Here is a 14,909-nt window from a genome sequence, read left to right as displayed (position 1 = left end):
CTGCTGCCACCGGACGCGAATCTGCCTTTGAGGTTTTGGCAGGTTGTTTTTTGTAACTTTATTGTTTTTTTTTTAATTTAGACCCCAAAATGACTGATTAGACCGTGGCCAGCTTCGGCCCTGCCATCCATCATACATTTGTTTCAGTCTCTTTGAGTCGGCCTTGTGGTTGCCCCTGCGATCACGTGAGAAGAGGAACCTGCGAGAAGCGGGTACCAGGATCGCAATCCGGCAAGGTGAAGTGGGTGTCATCCCGTGCCGGCGCCGCTGGCTTGACCCGCAGAGGGATCAATAGTGTTAAACCATGGTGCTGTAGCAGTGGTGTAGCAACAGCCCTCCCCCTGGGCGCGGTAATCGGCAGGTCGCTGTCCCCACCACGTACCGCGCGTCGAGATAAGGTGCAGCTGGGTTTGGGGCACACACTTGTAATCTCGGGAGGCTGAGGCAGGAGGATCACAGGTTTGAGCCCAGCCTGGGTAACTTAACTTTAGTGAGACTCTGTCTCAAAAACAACAACAATAACAACAACAAAAGGGTTGAGGTGTAGCTCAGTGTGAAGGCCCAGGGTTCAATCCCCCTTAACGCGTACGTGCTCGCACACACAGGCAAAAATATAAAAGCAGACAGGAAATTACAAATCTCATAGTGTTAAATACGGAGTGATGAAGCCAGGAATGGTGGCACAGGCTTGTAATCCTAGCACTTGGGAGGCTGAGGCAGGAGGATCACTGTGAGTGAGTTCGAAGACAGCCTGGGCTACACAGTGAGTTCAAGGCCAACCTGCTACATAGTGAGACCTTGTCTCAAAAACCAAAACCAAAACAAACGAAAGAAAAAAACAGGGCTGGAGATTTAGCTCAGTGGTGCCGCCTGCCTCGAAATCATAAGGTCTCGAGTTCGAAGCCCGGTACCAAAAAAAAAAAAAAAACACCCCAAAAAACCAACAGTGATGGACAGAAAGAACTTTAGGGAAAGCAAGAAATGAGTAGAAGAATGGTTGAGTAGCAGTAAGTGTCCCAGTAGATGCTGCTTTAAAACATTTTTGTGCACATTTAGCTACTCATTAGGCGACAAGGTTAAGATTGCTACAGCTGTTAGTGCCAGCATAGAATTTTTTAAAATTTAAGTTTATGCTGTCAATGTGGAAGAAACCCAAATGTCTGCTAACCAAAACCCGAAAGTGTTAGGTATTTAAAAAACAAGTTGATTCAAACAAGACATAAAACGCATAAACAAGGAAAAACAGACTGCTTCTAGTAGCTCTCCTTCTTGTCCAGGAGATTATACCACAGAAGCAGAACAGGAAAGCGGTAAGAGAGGCTGGATCCGCCTTGTCCAAGGTCTAAGTGACCTGGAGTCGGACAAACCACAACTCCCAGAAATCCCGGGTCGGTGAGGGGCGGGACCCACGGCGTGCGGGCGGGACCCTCTAGCGAGCCGGGCGTTTCTCCCGAGAGGCATTGCGCGGAAATGGCGGGATCAATAGCGATGGAGGCGTGTGAGGCGAAAGAGGCGCAGGTGATGGGGCGGGAGCAGGGCTTTGAGGCCTCTTAGAAACCGCGTCTGTGACACAGTTGCTCCGCTGGTGGTTCTCCCGAGCACACTGAGCCTCCTTTTCCATATGTCCTTCCCCATCTTCGAAACCCCCCCTGAAAAGGGCGTCTGAATCCCTTCCCCGCCCTTCCCCTACTACAACTCAGCTAGCGTTTGAAACTCGGAGTGCACTGCCATGGGACTTTGAACCCAGAGCCACCTCGGTTGGCTGCTTCCTACCAGAAGGTTCACACCCGAGCTCTAGCCCCGCTCTGGAAGCTTATAATCATGCTTTCACATCCACATATTGAGCTTTAAAGGTTTTCCAAGTGAGGCAGGTTTTTACTCTACACTGCTTTTTTAGCTTTATAAAAAGAAAGGATTGTTCTCTGGTAATTTTGACTTTTGTACTGTTATTCATTATGCTTGCTCAGTTTTTATTTGTCATCAAATGACTCCCCAAAAACAGGATGTGAAGTAGGACGCCAGAATAGAGGGAAAAAAAGCATTCAGTTTACTTTTGAGCACTTCTTGTCATGGTCCCATCAAGTCATTAACAACAATAAATACATAAAACTAAAAATAAAAAAGGCTTATAATATTTGTTTTCCTTTTAATGGTTAGGTTGCTGAGTGGTTGAAAAAAATATTTGGAGATGATCCGATTCCACAGTATGAGATGAACCCACGGACCACAGAGATTTTATATCACCTTGCAGAACGCAACAGAGCCCGGGACAGGGACGCCTGCCTAGTAATAGAGGACTTGAAACAAAAAGCAAACGAATATGAGTCAGAAGGTGAGATTTCAGTCTAGAGTGTTTTTTTAGTTCTGTTTTTGCCATATTGTGGATTGAAGCCAGGGGCATGCTACAGCTGAGTTACATCCTCAGCCTTTTTTATATTTTGAGACAAGGTCTTGCTGAGTTGCCCAGTCTGGCCTTGAACTTTCCCTCTTCCTGCCCCAGCCTCTAAATCTAGAGTTTTGCATGAGATAATAAATAGAAATAACCAAATTTTATAACACTAAGGCATATAACATTAGTGTGGGATTTACTTTGCTTCTTTATTTTGCCCAAATTTATCTTCCATTCTGTTATCTTAGCATTAACTTTCCAAATCATTAATTTTATTATAGAAATATTTTTAAAATGTTTTTCAGTTCTGTGGTTCAAACTGAGGGAGCACTAAGCTACATCCTAGCCCTTTTTGAGACAGTCTTTCTAATTTGCCCTGGCTGGCCTTGAACTTTCATTTCTCCTACTTTAGCCTGCCTGGTAGCTGGGATTACAGCTGTGTGCCATCATGCACTGCTGTAGTAAATATTTTATTGGTGCTCTGTTAGCAAAACAGTGAGCCCAAAAAGATACAAGTCTAGCCAGACAGGGTGATACATGCCTGTAATCCCAGCTACTCAGGAGGCCGATGGAGGAGGATCAATTGCAAGTGCCAGGCCAGCCTTAGCAACTTAGTAAGACAGGATCTCAAAATAAAAAATTAAAATAAAAAGGGCTGGGGTTGTAGCTCAGTGGCAGAGTGATGCCTAGCATGTAGGAGCCCACGGGTTCAATCCCACAACCACATACACAAAAAAATGCCTGAATTTAGCTTCACACACAGAATACCTTTTTTTTCCCTTCCATTTGTTTAGTCTGTTTCTAGCCCTCACGTCTTAGTCATAAGAACCTTTTCTTCTACATGTGGATAACCCAGGTCCTTACAAATTCTACAAGTGTTACACCACTGAGCCCTTGCCTATATCTATCCCCCCAGGCCTTGCCTTCTTTTTTTTTTTTTTAAATTTTATTAGTAGATTTGCAATAGGATACATTCATTGTGGGGAGTTGGTATATAGCATTGTTGCATCTTAATCCTTTTTACTCTCCAGTCCCCTTTCTCCCTCCCCTGTACCTCTGTCAGTAGATCCACTTCCTATCTGCAAAGCGTCTGTTTCCTATAATCTTCTAATTTACTCTTTAAATTACTTGTATTTTGAGTTTCTTATATAAGAGAAACCATGTGACATTTAACCCTCGGTGTCTGATTTATTTTACTTAGTGTTCTAGTCTCAAGGTGCATCCATTTTCCTAAAAATGACTCAATTTTATCCTCCTTTATGGCTGAGTAGTACTCCATTGTACATAAATACCACATTTTCTTTATCTGTTCATCTGGTGATGGACATATAGGCAACTTCCAGGATTTAGCAGGATTATGCTGCTATAAACATGGGTATGCATACATCACTGTGATATGATGTCTTTTGAGGAGATACCCAGAGGTTGAATGGAATTTCTGTTCTTACTTTTTTTGAAGAATCTCCATACAGATTTCCATAGTGATTTTACTAGTTTACATTCCCACCAGCATAAGTGTTCCTTTTCCCCCACAACCTCTACAGCATTTGTTGATTTTTGGAGTCTTGATGATAGCCATTCTTCCTGGAATAAAATGGAATCTCGGTGTTATCTTGATGTGCATTGCTCTAATACCCAAAGATATTGAACATTTTTTTCTTTTCTTTTTGTGTTTGTTTGTTGAGACAATCTCGCTCTGTAATTCAAGCTGAGAGAAAGTGCTTGCTAGGGCTTTGTTGGAAGGTTGGAAAGTGATGACTAATTAATGTGGGGTTTCTTTTTTGGAATGATGCAAATGTTATACAATATATTTGATGATGGAGCCAGACATACTGTAGGACGCCTGTAATCCTGACTCTTGGGAGGCTGAGCCAGGAGAATCACTGCAAGTTTGAGGCCAGCCTGGGCTACATAGAGAGTTCAAGGCCAGCCTGAACTGTGTAGGGAGACTGTCGCAAAAAACCAAAAGAAAAAATAGATTTGATGATGGATATATTCCCTTGAATATACTAAAAGTCATTGAATTGTGTACCTAAGGTACATAGATTTTATGGTATGAGTTATACTTCACTAAAGATATTAGAAGTTTAAAAAACAAAAAGACAAAACATCTTAGTCACCATGAAATTCTTTTCTTTTCAGCCAAGCATCTTCAAGACCTCCTCATGGGGAGTGTGAATTTTTCCCCTGCCAATCTGTCTAGCACTGGTTCCAGGTATCTGAATGCTTTGGTTGACAGTGCAATGGTTCTTGAAACAAAGGATACTTCACTAGCAAGGTAATTACGGTGACATTTTTAATTTCTGTAGTCATGTTTGCTATAAGGTGTTGACCTAAGTACTTTCTCATTCTCAAGGTAATTCTGTACAGAAACTTAACAATAAATGCAAAAGCACTGGACTTTAATCCTTATTTTTGCTAGTGAGCAAGATTAATTCAGATGAATGTGGTATTGATTAATTGTTTTAGTGTTTTCTTCCAGGATTAGGTTGTGAAGGTTGGTTGTCATGTATATTTGGAAGAAGAGTAGGTATCACTTACATTGTTCCCTGTAAACAATAAGAAAAGCAGTAGGCTAACTCATCTAATTCAGCATGGTGAATTCTGATCATGTCCTACCCTATTTCGTAGAATAGGGTAGGAACCTTCATTCTTTGTGCTAGACACTTCACCTATATAATGACGTGGTTCTCCTGACAACCATAAGAGGAAACTGAACCACAGAAGGGGTACGTTAAATAACTTCTCCAAATTAGTGAATGGTAGAGTTGGAATTCTAACTCAGTCTGGCTCCCAAGTCCATGTGATTGTCACTGTTGGTAGTTAGGACCATCAGTGCAACTTCTGCTTGAGAACTGCAGAGATGTTTTCTTACTCACCTTAAGTTAATTCAGCAGACACCAGTTGTAGGTGAGATGTGTGAACCCTTGGAAAGCAGAAGCAGAGATAAATAGAACAGTAACTGCCTTCAAGAATAATTAATCCCTTTTCACTCTCAGTACATGTATTTATTTTTTTTGGTACCAGGAATCGAACTCGGGACCTTGTGCTTGTGAGGCAGGCGGCGGAACCACTGAGCTAAATCCCTGGCCCTCTCTTTTCACTCTCAGATGAGGGAGATGGACACATAAAACTCTGCCATAATGTGACAGCTGTAGTAGGACAAGAATATATAAGCAGTAGCTAGGAGCACAGAGAAAAAGGTAGTGAATTTAGCCAGGTATGGTGACATACCCCTGTAACCCTAGCACTCTAGAAAACTGAAGTAGGAGGATCCCAAGTTCAAGCCCAGGCTGGGCAATTTAACAACTTAGTGAGACCCTGTCTCAAAGATTGTAAAAATGTAGAAAAAGGGCTGGGGATGTAGCTCAGTGTGAAGGACTTAGGTTCAATCCCCAGTGCCCCCACCACCACCACCACCACCACGGTAGTAAATTCAAGATTGGGATAAATCTTAACAGAATATTGAAGGACAGATGGAATTTTGACAGTGAAGGACATTTCAAGAGATAGAAACAGCATGTAAAAAATGCATAAAGGTATGAAACAAGGTGATTTATATGACCATCTACTTACGGATGTAACTAATAATTATAATTATTGTCCTTAATTCACATATGTAACCAGATTCTTCTTTTAGTTTTATTCCTGCAGTGAATGATTTGACCTCTGATCTTTTTCGTACCAAATCCAAAAATGAAGAACTCCAGCTTCAACTGGGAAAACTTGAAAAAAATCTGACTGCAACTTTAGTGTTAGAAAAATGTCTGCGAGAGTAAGTAATTGAGTTGAAAATGGTGACAATTTTGATTATAAAGACAGTGATACAATATTGTCATAGGGCCAGGGATTTAGCTCAGTGGCGCAGCATTTGCCTTGTAAACGCAAGGTCTTGAGTTCAATCCCCAGTACCAGGGGGGAATTGTCAGACTTAATTCTGGCAGTAGATATGATTTTTTAAAACATAGAACGTAGGATCTATAAATTTTTTTTTTTTTTTTGGCAGTACGGGGGATCAGACTCAGGACCTTGTGCTTGCAAGGCAGGTGGTAGCACCACTGAGCTAAATTGAGATAGGTCTCACTATATAGTCTAGAATGGCCTTGAACTCACTATGTAGTTTAGGCTGGCTTCAAACTCGCAGCAGTCCTCCTGCCTCAGTCTTTTTTTTTTTTTGGTACCGGGAATCGAACTCAGGTCCTTGTGCTTTCGAGGCAGGCAGCAGAACCACTGAGCTAAATCCCTGACCATCCTCAGTCTTCTGAGTGCTGGGATTACAGGCATGCCCTGCAACACTTGGCCCATAAAACATTTTTAAGAAGAAAATGACCTGAGTGGAAGTGAGGAATGGTTGGGTAAATATTTTCACCACTTTATACAAGTTACTACATTTGTATTGTGTTTTTGTCTTTACTTTGTAGTACTGGGGCTGGAACCTTGGCACTTGCACATGCTAAGATGAGCTATATGCCCAGTCCTTTTTGTTTTATTTATTTATTTATTTATTTGTTGAGACAGGGTCTTGCTGAGTCCCTAAGCTATCCAGGCTGGGATCAAACTTATGATCCTCCTACTTGAGCCTCCCGCATAGCTGGGATTCTGTAGGTATGTGCCACTGAACCTGGCTCACCTTATATTTTGTTGCACTTTTTTACTTAAAGCTCTGATATCCCTCTTTAATGTTGGGGTCTGCCTTTAGGTCCACATTGCCTCAGAAATTCAGGCCAGTGGATAGGGATTATATAAATGCACAAGTAATTTGTTGTGTAAATTTATTCATACTGAAAATGTGTGTACAATGCATTGTGTCATGTCACATTTAGGAGGCCAATGGGACCTCATATTTCAGATTTGCTTTCAACTTACTAAAAATGATGATAGAAACAGGGAGATAGACTTTGTGGAGATAAGGAGATATGGGGGAGGGGAGGAGAAAAGTAAAAAGGATCAAAATGTGATATGTATATGTGTGTATATATATGTACCAGTATCTCATGATTAACATATTCATTGTGTATCTCAAACATATACTAATAAAATTTTTTCTATTAAAATTACCTTAAAATTACTCCTTGAGGAAAATCCCACATGGGAACACAGGGAAATAACCTGGAAGAATACATGGTAGACCGGGATATAAACTTTATGGTAGAGAATCCAGCAAGTCAGTTATCTACTATTGACTAAACCAGTGTTAAATCCAAAATGTAGTGGCTTTTTTATAATAATTTTACTAAGGAGGAAGAGAAAGTGCTTTTAATTTTACTTTTTAAAGAGATCTCAAGAAGGCAGAGCTCCATCTGTCTACCGAAAGGGCCAAAGTTGATAATCGTCTTCAGAACATGGACTTCCTGAGAGCAAAGGCAGAGGAATTCAGATTTGGAATCAGAGCTGCAGAGGTGTGTATGAAGGGCAGAACATAGCTAAATCTTTTTACCTTCATTCTCATAACTAGGCAGTATTATTAGTCTCTTGCACAGAAGAGGGAACTACGGAGAGGATAAGTAACTTGTCCAAGGTTATGTAACTACTTAGCTGCAGATTCAGACTCAAAGTCGGGCATTCAGGCTCTGAAGCTCAGGCCCTTAAGCTCTGCGCCCATCTTACCACGATGTGTGAGTGCAGAAAAGATTCACAGATAACGTAAAAGGGCCTAGATGCATGTATAATTTTTCATCTGATTTGTAAGCTACTTTTTAATATATTACATGTTAAAAATATTTAATTATGATCACTTTTTAAATAATTTTCTAACTGAACACCTTTTTGTAATTATAGGAGCAGCTTTCAGCTAGAGGGATGGATGCTTCTCTGTCACATCAGTCACTAGTAGCACTGTCAGAGGTGAGCTTGTCTTTTCTGCTGCTCTGACAATGCCACATGTCTATTTACAAACAGTAGACCTGTATTTGGCTAGGGAGTCTAAGATCAAGGCTGCATTTGGTGAGGACCTTCTGCTATGTCATAACCTGGTGGAAAGGCAAATGAGCACAAGTCAAGCAGGGAGTGGAAGTGACCAACTCCCACCCATTCATGGAGGCTGTGCTGAACCACTCTAGAGTCCACCTGTTAATGCTGTTACAGTACCAGTTACATTTCAATGAGTTTTGGGGAGGACATTCAAACTGTAGCACTTATTTCAACCTCATTTAATATTCTTTAAACTATTAGTCCACAATCTGCTTTTTCTCTTTTCCTTTGGGACCTTTATGGATATTGATTTTTCCTCCCATGCTGAGGATGGAACCCAGGGCCTCGCACATGCTACGCAATGCAAGTGCTATACCACTGAGCCACCTCCCTGGCCCTATTTTTGCACTTTATGTTTACTATTATTTATTGTCTTTTATCTTTATTGTCCTTTTAGCTGTATATATCCTTCATTTGTTTGCCCTCCTTTATGTGTTGTTGTAGGCTAGACACTTTTTGCTAGAATCAGTAATGTATAGTTGACTTATTTCTCAAACACTTGAATGTCTCTGTGCTAACAATTTAGGAGCTCCTCTCCTCTTTCAATGGACGGTAAAAGTACAAGGCCCAAAATTCCTGGAGTTTCCAAATTCAATTCTGGGTTATATGAATTTTGTCTGTTTTGGTGGTAAGAGCAAGAAATAAAAGGTTTTTATTTCTTTTTTTATTTTTTGTTAATTTTGACACAGGATCTTGCTGTGTTGCCAAGGCTGGTCTTGAGCTTGCTATCCTCCTGCCTCAGCCTCCTGAGGATCTAGGACTACAGGGGTACACCACCATATCCAGCATATTGTATTTTACTTCATTTTATTTTATATTAAGTTTTTATTTTTGCAGCACTAGAGATTGAAACCAGGAGTGCTCTACCATTGAGCTACATCCTTACCCCACCTCCCCTTATTTTTTATTTTGAGAGAGGGTCTCACTAAATTGCCCAGATAGGACTTGAACTTGTCTTTGTTCTGCCTCAGCTTCCCTTAATGCTGGGATTACAGGCATGCACCACTACCTCTGTCTTTATTATTTTTGTTTTGTTTTGCTTTTTTGAGACTAGGTCTCACTATGTAGTTCAGGCTGTCCTTGAACTCACTCTGTAGCCCAAGCTGGCCTCCAATTTATGCAGATCCTCCTGTCTCAGCTTCCTGAGTGCTAGATTACAGGCGTGTGCCACCATACCCAGCCATTTATTTTATTCATTTATTTTTTTTTACTTTTTTTTTTTTTTTTTGGTACCCGGGATCGAACTCGGATCCTTCTGCTTGCAAGGCAGGCATCGGAACCACTGAGCTAAATCCCTGGCGCCAATTTCTTTTACTTTTGAGACAGGCTGTCACTATGTAGCCCAGGCTGACCTTGAACTTGGGGCAGTCCTGCTTCAGCCTCCCAAGTGCTGGGGTTGCAGGCATGGGCCACCACACTTGGCTATTTTATTATTATTATTTTAGTTTTTCGGTAGCAGGGATCAAACTTAGGACCTTGCACTTGCGAGGCAGGCACAGGGCCACTGAGCTAAATTCCCGGCCTTATTGTATTATCCTTGAGGGGTTTTTTGTATTTTGCTTTTGCAATATAAAAATGACAATTCATAAATATGTATGAGACTCCAGTTGTTCCTTTATAAAATTCTGAAAAACTTGTAATCACATTCTTTTGTTTCTAGACAGATTATATCAGTCTTATTCTTAGTAAATGAGGATATAGCTTTCCTATTTTAAACATCATATAAGCATTATTTCCATTGGAAGTAAACTTATCTATTTGAAGTTGTTTGATACCTTTTACAAAATATCCTTGGGTTGGGATGTAGGTCAGTGGTAGAGTGCTTGCTAGCATGCATGAGGCCCTGGGTTTAATCCCCAGCATTACAAAAAAAATAAAGAAAGAAAATAACATATCCTAATACTGCTGGGCATAGTGGCACATACCTGTAACCTCAGCACTCAGGAGGCTGGGGCTAGAGAATAATGAGTTTGAGACCAGCCTGGGTTACATGGCAACATAGGGAGACCTGTCTCAAAAACAAAATCCTATGTTAATGCCTTGTATTTATTTCAGAAATGGGGGATGGGTGTTTGTTTCAGTATGGAGCATTAAACCCAAGACTTTCACACTGAGTTTTACCCCCAGCTCTTTTTTTGGTACCGAGGATCAAACTCGGGACCTTGTGCTTGCGATGCAGGCAGTGGAAGCACTGAGCTAAATCCCCCCCACCCAGCTCTTTTTTCATGTTTGAGTCACTGAGTTTCTGAGGCTGGGCTCAAACTTGTAATCCTCTTGCCTCTGCCTCCTTGAGTGCTGGGATTAGAGGAGCATGCCACAGTGCCTGGCTGGAAATGGGCACTCCACTTAGTTGCACTGTGACTATCTCTTACTCTGTGATTGTTTTTTTTCACTCCTAGAAATTGGCAGAGCTAAAACGACAGACTATACCTTTGAAGAAAAAGCTGGAGTCCTACTTAGATTTAATGCCGGTAATTATTTTTACGTAATTAATTTTAAAGTCATCATCTCTTCATTTTCCACAAAGGCAATAAATGATCATAAAAATTGTGGGTTCATGTCTAAGGATTTAAATCAGTGGTGAATTTCAGTACTGTGTATATATTGACTATTTTCTGTAATTTAAAAATTTTTTTTCAAGCAAAACATTTATTGGTACATTTTAGATACATAATGATAACACTCATCATAGGGAATTTGCATCTGTACATGATATATCCTGCCTCTTCTTTTTTTTCCATTTCTTTCCATTTCCCCCTCCCCTCTCTTATACAAAAGCTTTGTTTCCATTTTTTCCTTCTAATTTTACTTTTTCTTCCTGTCCCTTCCTTTCTCTCCCCTTCCCATTTCTCAATATCTATTATACATTTTAGTCCTTATTTCCACTTTCAGTTTCTCACAACAGAGAAGCAAACAGTATGTAAACGTGTGTGTCTGATTTATTTCAAACTGTGGTCTTAAGGTGTATCCATTTAGCTACAAATGTCTCAAGCTCATCATTCTTCATGGCAGAGTAGCACTCCATTGTATGAAAAAAACCACATCTTCTTTATCCAGTCATCGCTTAATGGGCATTTGGGCTATTTCCAAGATTAAATTTATGAAAGGGTATTGCGGTATGTTTCTTCCTCCTTTGAATCTGAACTGAAGCGCTATAACTTCTCCTTATATTTTTCTTTAAAAGAATCCATCTCTTGCACAAGTGAAAATTGAAGAAGCAAAGAGAGAATTAGTAAGTAGATCCTATTCTTCCGCCATATTTTTTTTTTTTGCTTAAATTCTTTTATTGGTACATTTTAGGTATACAATACGTTTACATTTATCATTGGGTGCTTGTACTTGTACATGATGTATCTCGGTTCTTATTTTTTCCCCATTACGTGTGCACCCTTCACCCCTCCACCATTCCCTATTTACATAGACTTTGTTTCCATTTTTTCCTTTTGTCAAAATTTTCCTTCCCCTTCTTTCCTTTCCCCTTCCCCTTCTACTTCCCCTACCCCTTTGGACCTTTTCTTCCTATTTCAAATTATCAATTATTTGTTATAATCCTTATTTACACTTTGTTCCTCACACTACAGAAACTACTCGGTATTTACACATGTGTGTCCTATTTATTTCACCTAAGAGTATGGCCTCAATATGCATCCATTTAGCTATAAATGTCTAGTTTCTCATTCTTTATGGCTGAGTAGTACTCCATTTTATTAAAAAACACATCTTTACCCAGTTTCCAATTGATGGGCACTTGGGCTGTTTCCAAGCTTTTACTATTACGAACTATATTGCTATGAACATAGGTGCACATATATTGCTGTGGTATGATTCTTTTAATTCTTTTGGGAAGATACCTGGCAGGGGAATAGCTGGGTCAAATGGGACCTCTAGCCCTAGTTCTTTGAGTCTTTCTCCATATTTTTATATATTTACTTATTTTTTGTTTTTTGAGACAGGGTCTATGTAGCCCAGGCTGTCCTGTAATTCTCAGCGATCCCCCTGGCCCCTCAGGTGCTGGGATTACAGGCATGCACTACCACGTCCAGCTTCTTTATATTTTTTAAAAAGAAATGAAATAGCCAGTGTAGTGGTGCATGCATGTAATCCAAGGAGGGTGAGGCAGGAGGATTGCCGTGGGTTCAAGGCCAGCCTGAACTACACAATGAGATCCTATCTCAAAAAAACAAAAACAAAACAATAAAATAAATAAATCTGATCTAGCTAAAACCTCTTTCATTCTCTTCTTCAGTTGTAAACTACAGTCCCAAAGTTGCCTTGTATCATTCCCATGCACCCTTTAATACTTTTTGTGGTACATCTCCATGCATTTTTAGTGCTGTTTCATGTCTTTTAAGATTTTACATAGATTTCCCAAATGGGGAAGAGGGGTTGAGATAATATTCTAGGCAAAAAGAATGAGCAGCCAGGCATGGTGTTACACATCTGTCATCCCAGTACTGTGGAAGACTAAGGCAGAGAGGCTCACAAGTTTGAGCCCAGCCTGAGCAACTTAGTGATTATAGTGAGACCCTGTCACAGTATCAAAGATGGAGCTGGAACATACCTCAGTGGCAAGGCCCTGGGTTCAATCTTCCATACCACACACACAGTATTAGCAAAAGCAGGTCTGGAGGTGTGGCTCGGTGCAGGGCCTGGGTTTGATCTGCAGCACCCCAGAAAGGAGGGAGGCAGGCAGGCAGGTAGGCAGGCAAGCAGGCTGGTTGCAGTGGAACACAATGACATCTGTATTCCTGCTGTTCCAGAGGCTGAGGTCAGGGGATTGCTTGAACACAAGTTTGAGGCCAGCCTAGCAAGATTCCTTTAAAAGAAAAGAACTGGCAAAGGCATAAGAGACAAGGAATGACATTGTCCTGAACTGTAGCAGGTGATGAGCTGCAGCTCAGGAACACGCATCCTAAGATAGGACTGATAAAGATAAATTGGTTTATGATATAAAGGGTCCTAAATATAGCAAGAGTTGAACTTGGAGGCAGTAAGGGACTAGTAAAAGTTGCTGTGTATTTCCTTGTTTTTAAGCTCTAGAGAAATGATGAGAGCTTAGATTTTGGTCAGGCCTATGCTTTAGGAAGTTTGTTTGGTAACCAGTGTGAAAGGCGGATTGGAGGAGGTGAGAGAAAATTGCAAATACAAATTGGCCTACTTAGGCTAGACAAAAAGTTGAAAGTCGGGTGTGGTGGTACATGCCGGTGATCCTAGCACTTGAGAGGCTGAAGCAGAAGGATTGCTGTGAGTTCAAGGCCAGCCTGGGCGACACAGTGGATTCAAGGCCAGCCTGAACTATATTCTGAGACCCTGTCTCAAAAAACAAAAACAAAATTGTCATGAGAATAGTAGTGATGCGAATGAAAAAGAAGTTATGTGAGAAATGTTGTAGAAATAGGAGTAAACGTTAGAAAAATCTATTTCTCTCTCTCTTTTTTTTTTTTTTTGGTACCGGGGATCGAACTTGGGTCCTTGCGCTTGCGAGGCAGGCGGCATAACCACTGAGCTAAATCCCCGGCCCAGAAAAATCTATTTATATATCACTGCACTGATTTATTTTTAGATTTTTTTCCCCCTCCTTCAGTTGTTTATTAGAATCAGTGAAGAGTCTGAAAACTTTTGAGGGGAGTTAGAGGGAAGAAGAGAGGTCTAAAAGCACGGGAACAAGCCAGGAGTGGTGGCTCATACCTGTAATCTTACCACTGGGGAGACTGAGGCAGGAGGATCCCAAGTTCAAGGCCAGCCTGGCTTACATAACAAGACCCTGTCTAAATAAGTAAACAAATAAATACAAGGAAATGTTTAAAGCATATTTAATATTTGCAATGGTATTGAAAAAAATTTCTGTTCTAATGGGTTTTTTTGTTTCCCTTATTTTATTTTTATTTTTTTGGTACCAGGGATCGAACTCAGGTCCTTGCGCTTGCAAGGCAGGCGGTAGAACCTGTTTCCCTTATTTTAAATAACATTAGACATTATAGCATCAGTTTTATATCCTTTTATTTCTTTCTCCATTTAGGATACCATTGAAACTGAACTTACAAAGAAGGTAGACATGATGGAACTGTGACCAGAGCCAAACAAACATCTTTTTCCCTAACAAAATAAGTTGAATAGAACTTTACAGGGTTTTTATCTGCTTGTCATCCCTTAACAAAATTTCTGTTCTTAGTTGAGATAATAATGTCCTTATTGACAGAATAATGGTCCCGAGTTATGCATTGCATTTTTGTGCCCAAATACAATTTTCATATTAAAAAGCATTTTCTCAAGCTCGGTGTGTAGGATTTTCTGTGTGATGGGTACTTCAGAATCCTTCAACTTCAGGCACATGGCAGACTACACAGTGATGCCTGTTCCAGAACAAACAAAGTTTCTCAGCATCTGTAGCGGGGAACATTGTCACAGCTGTCACACATACACCCAGTCAGCTAAAGTGAAAAGGGAAGGTTGTGTAATTTCTGCCGATTCTCCTACTGTCTTCTTTCTCCAGGGACTTGGTGTTGTTCTTTCTGATCAGCTCACCTGCTTGCCTCCAAATGTTAATATA

At 40.6% G+C, this 14,909-nt stretch overlaps 1 protein-coding gene across 3 annotated transcripts; it reads left to right on the top strand.

Annotated features, from left to right (window-relative positions):
- The first annotated feature begins 11 nt into the window (after positions 1-11).
- Haus1 (HAUS augmin like complex subunit 1) lies at positions 12-14,631 on the top strand. Of its 3 annotated transcripts, none has more exons than XM_013075978.3 (9): positions 12-236; positions 2,158-2,332; positions 4,532-4,667; positions 6,030-6,164; positions 7,665-7,788; positions 8,168-8,233; positions 10,759-10,830; positions 11,544-11,591; positions 14,379-14,631. In XM_013075978.3, the coding sequence occupies exons 2-9, from the start codon at positions 2,212-2,214 to the stop codon at positions 14,427-14,429; spliced, it is 753 nt and encodes a 250-aa protein (XP_012931432.1). In that variant the 5' UTR covers positions 12-236; positions 2,158-2,211; the 3' UTR covers positions 14,430-14,631. The 3 variants fall into 3 exon arrangements, with proteins under 3 accessions (XP_012931432.1, XP_012931433.1, XP_004855140.1); XM_013075979.3 differs by having other exon boundaries at positions 69-241; XM_004855083.3 differs by lacking the exon at positions 12-236 and adding an exon at positions 1,421-1,518.
- Positions 14,632-14,909: the final 278 nt, after the last annotated feature.

The sequence above is a fragment of the Heterocephalus glaber genome, unplaced genomic scaffold (genome assembly GCF_053883595.1).
Source record: "Heterocephalus glaber isolate CG9 unplaced genomic scaffold, H.glaber_assembly_v1.0 deba00000331, whole genome shotgun sequence".
Lineage (NCBI taxonomy): Eukaryota > Metazoa > Chordata > Mammalia > Rodentia > Bathyergidae > Heterocephalus > Heterocephalus glaber.
Note: the sequence above shows the minus strand (reverse complement) of the source record. Positions and strands in the feature narration are given on the sequence as shown.

Excerpts from the sequence above, each read along its gene's own strand:
- Haus1 (XM_004855083.3), top strand. The coding sequence starts at position 1,471 with ATGGCGGGATCAATAGCGATGGAGGCGTGTGAGGCGAAAGAGGCGCAG. Across the intron at positions 2,333-4,531 it reads AAACGAATATGAGTCAGAAG|CCAAGCATCTTCAAGACCTC; the intron begins GTGAGATTTCAG and ends TTTTCTTTTCAG. Across the intron at positions 10,831-11,543 it reads CCTACTTAGATTTAATGCCG|AATCCATCTCTTGCACAAGT; the intron begins GTAATTATTTTT and ends TTTCTTTAAAAG.